General features: G+C 31.8%; 1 protein-coding gene across 1 annotated transcript; it reads left to right on the top strand.

The window, feature by feature from the left end:
* Positions 1-238: 238 nt before the first annotated feature.
* On the top strand, positions 239-1,693 carry LOC111689047 (folylpolyglutamate synthase, mitochondrial-like; the record flags this gene model as incomplete). Its single annotated transcript, XM_023451551.2, has 2 exons — positions 239-1,011; positions 1,075-1,693. Coding segments are annotated over 2 exons (1,263 nt in total), but the record flags the coding sequence as incomplete, so codon positions are not given.
* Between the last annotated feature and the right edge of the window lie 2,341 nt (positions 1,694-4,034).

Below are 4,034 nucleotides of genomic sequence, written 5' to 3'. Positions count from 1 at the left end.
TCTATAGTCTAGTATATAGTCTAGTCTGTAGTCTAGTCTATAGTCTAGATATAGTCTAGTCTGTAGTCTAGTCTATAGTCTAGTCTAGAGTCTAGTCTAGAGTCTAGTCTTTTGTCTAGGCTGTAGGGTAGTCTTTTGTCTAGGCTGTAGGGTAGTCTAGTCTATAGTCTAGTCTACAGTCTAAAATATAGTCTAGTCTATAGTCTTATATAGCCCATTATTAAATATTTCCGTTTTGTTTTTCTTCCAGGGCTCTACGTGCGCCTTAGTCGATGCCATTTTACGTTCCTACAATGTTAAAACCGGTTTTTATAGTTCACCCCATCTAGTGTCGGTAACCGAACGTATACGCATTAATGGTCAACCCATATCAAAGCAAAAATTCAATCAATACTTCTGGCCTGTCTATAACAAACTAATGGAAACACAGGAATATGAAAATGATATGCCGGCATATTTCAAATTTCTAACCGTTCTATCGTTTCACGTTTATCTGGGTGAAAAGGTGGATGTGGTTATATTAGAAGTGGGCATAGGCGGAGAATTGGATTGTACCAATGTAGTGCCGAATACAAAAACCGTGGGTATTTCTTCACTGGGCTTAGAACACACACAGTTGCTGGGCAATACACTTAAAGAAATAGCCTGGCAAAAGGCAGGCATTATAAAGCCACACTCCACGGTTTATACATCGGTCCAGCAAAAAGAATGCTTAGATGTGATATATGAAAGAGCTCAAGAAAAACAAGCGATAGTGCATAGAGTGCCAGAGTTTGAATCATATTTTCGTGATCCATCAGTGGAACATGTTAAAAAACAGCTAAATAATTGTACGGTACTCAATGGATCCCTAGCTTTACAGTTGGCCTATGATTGGTTAAGACAAAATTGTAATGGTTTTCATCGAGATTATGAAGTAAATAAACCACAGCTAACTGAACAGGCCATTAAAGGTATTTTGAACTGTAATTGGCCGGGTAGATGTCAAAAAGTAAAGTTTTTTAATTTCAAGTAAGTTTTCACGCAACAAATTTACCTAATTGTGAAAATAATAACAAAACTTTCTTCTTTTAGTATTCACTTGGATGGAGCCCATACGGTGGAAAGTATGCAAGTATGTGGTCAATGGTTTTCACAAGTAACTACTGATTCAACTATACCAAAAATTCTACTCTTCAATACTACCGGTGATCGTGATTCTGAAAAACTATTAACTATTTTACGTAATTTCATCACATTTGACTTGGTGTGTTTTGTACCAAATATTGCCTCTTTATCGAAAGATAAAAATCAAGATAATAAATCGATTCTATATAGCTATACGGAACAACTGAAACGAGCTCAAATGCATGCCACCAATTGGGAGAAAATGTGTCTCGAAGATAAAGAAAACAATACGGGCAAAGTATTTCCCACAATAGTTGAAAGTTTTCAACATATACGTCAGATTTATAACAAATCAGAGGAATTAAATATATTAGTAACAGGTTCAATACATTTAATAGGAGCTACTATATTATCGTTAAACGAATTGTGTCCTGAGTTAAATGAGGAACACAAATAGCTTTAGAGAGTTTAATATACATAGACATTGTGAAATTTACTTTAATTTTTTAGGTTATAGTTTTGTAAATAGCAACTTAATAATATAAATTGTTAATAATAATAAAAAATATGAATTGAATGAATTACAAAAAAAAATTGTCTTTAAAATTTTCTCATAACTAGAGTGATCTATTGATCAGCACACAATAGCTCACAGATTTTCATTATTTACGCTCTACCTCGACTAGTTTTGCCAGAAAATGGACTTTTAATTTTCCACTTAAAAGTCGTTCTATAGAATGATCTATAGTACATTCTATAGAGAGATCTATAGAACGGTCTATAGAGTGATATATAGAACTGATCTACAGAACAGTCTATAGAGTGATCTATAGAACAGTCTATAGAGTGATCTATAGAACAGTCTATAGAATAATCTATAGAACAGTGTATAGAGTAATCAATAGAACAGTCTATAGAGTAATCTACAGAAAAGTCTATAGAGTAATCTATATAACAGTCTATAGAGTGATCTATAGACCAGTCTATATAGTGATCTATAGAACAGTCTATAGAGTGATCTACAGAACAGTCTATAGAGTGATCTACAGAACAGTCTATATAGTGATCTACAGAACAGTCTATATAGTGATCTATAGAACAGTCTATAGAGTGATCTATAGAACAGTCTATAGAGTGATCTATAGAACAGTCTATAGAGTGATCTATAGAACAGTCTATAGAGTGATCTATAGAACAGTCTATAGAGTGATCTATAGAACAGTCTATAGAGTGATCTATAGAACAGTCTATAGAGTGATCTATAGAACAGTCTATAGAGTGATCTATAGAACAGTCTATAGAGTGATCTATAGAACAGTCTATAGAGTGATCTATAGAACAGTCTATAGAGTGATCTATAGAACAGTCTATAGAGTAATCTATAGACCGGCCTATGAAGTGATCTCTAGACCAGTCTTTAGAGTGATCTATGTAGACCAGTAGTGTGGTCTATCTCAATTTCTTTTTTTAAGCGGAACTATAACTTTTAAATATAAAAACTTTTAAAACTTAATAAAAATGTATATATCCTTAAATATTTTGTTTCGCCTTTCAACACACATTTTCACACAGTTCCGCTTCAAGTCCGTTATTTATTTAGTTTTCAAATATGCAATATATAATTGCACTTAAAGAAATAACTACAGAAAATAAATTGTAATACAACAATAAAAGCGAAAAAAAAGATTTGTTCAATAATTTCTGATGCGGAAAATTTTAATAAGTTTTTGTGTGATTGCATTTGAAACCATTAAAATGTTGATGATGATTGTTTTATTGCAATTTATTTACTTTTTTGTTTATTAGATTGAAATTGTGTGCAATTTTAGAAATCATAAAGTAGCTTAACAACACACAACTTAGTTGCAGACTGTAAAGTTATAAAGAAATACTTAGTTGCAAATTTTAGCAAAATAATGACATTATTTAAGAATGAAAACATAAAAGTCTATTTTCTGACGAAACTAGAGGAGCTAGAGCCTAAATAATGAAAATCTGTGATCACTTTTATATTTCACCAAAACTCGATTTTTTAGTGAAAAACTAAAAGTCCATTTTCTATCGAAACTAGAGGAGCTAGAGCCTAACTTATGAAAATCTGCGATCACTATTATATTTCACCAAAAACTCGATTTTTGAAAAAAAAACTAAAAGTGCATTTTCTGACAAACTAGAAGAGATCGAGCCTAAATAATTTAGATCTGTGATCACTTTTATATTTCACCAAAACCCGATTTTTTAGTGAAAAACTAAAAGTCCATTTTTTGACGAAACGAAATAATGAAAATCTGTGATCACTTTATATTTCACCAAAACTCGATTTTTTAATGAAAAACTAAAAGTCCATTTTCTGGCGAAACTAGAGGCGCTAGGGCGTAAATAATGAAAATCTGTGATCATTTTTATATTTCACCAAAACTATATTTTTTAGTGAAAAACTAAAAGTCCATTTTCTGGCGAAAGTAGAGAAGCTAGGGTTTAAATAATGAAAATCTGTGATCACTTTTATATTTTACCATAACTCGAAAAACTAAAAGTCCATTTTCTGGCAAAGCTAGAGGCGCTAGGGCCTATATAATGAAAATCTGTGATCACTTTTATATTTCACCAAAACTCGATTTTTTTAGTGAAAAACTCAATTTTCACCAAAACTAGACTTTTTAGTGAAAAACTAAAAGTCCATTTGCTGGCGAAACTAGAGGAGCTAGAGCCTAAATAATGAAAATCTGTGATCACATTTATATTTCACCAAAACTCGATTTTTGTGTAAAAACTAAAAGTCAATTTTCTATAGTCTAGTCTATAGTCTAGTCTACAGACTAGTCTATAGACTAGTCTATAGTCTAGTCTATAGTCTAGTCTATAGTCTAGTCTATAGTCTAGTCTATAGTCTAGTCTATAGTCTAGTCTATAGTCCAGTCTATAGT

This window comes from Lucilia cuprina, chromosome 3, assembly GCF_022045245.1.
Source record: "Lucilia cuprina isolate Lc7/37 chromosome 3, ASM2204524v1, whole genome shotgun sequence".
Classification (NCBI taxonomy): domain Eukaryota; kingdom Metazoa; phylum Arthropoda; class Insecta; order Diptera; family Calliphoridae; genus Lucilia; species Lucilia cuprina.
The sequence above is the reverse complement of the archived record's forward strand: the minus strand, read 5'-3'. Positions and strand labels throughout refer to the sequence as shown.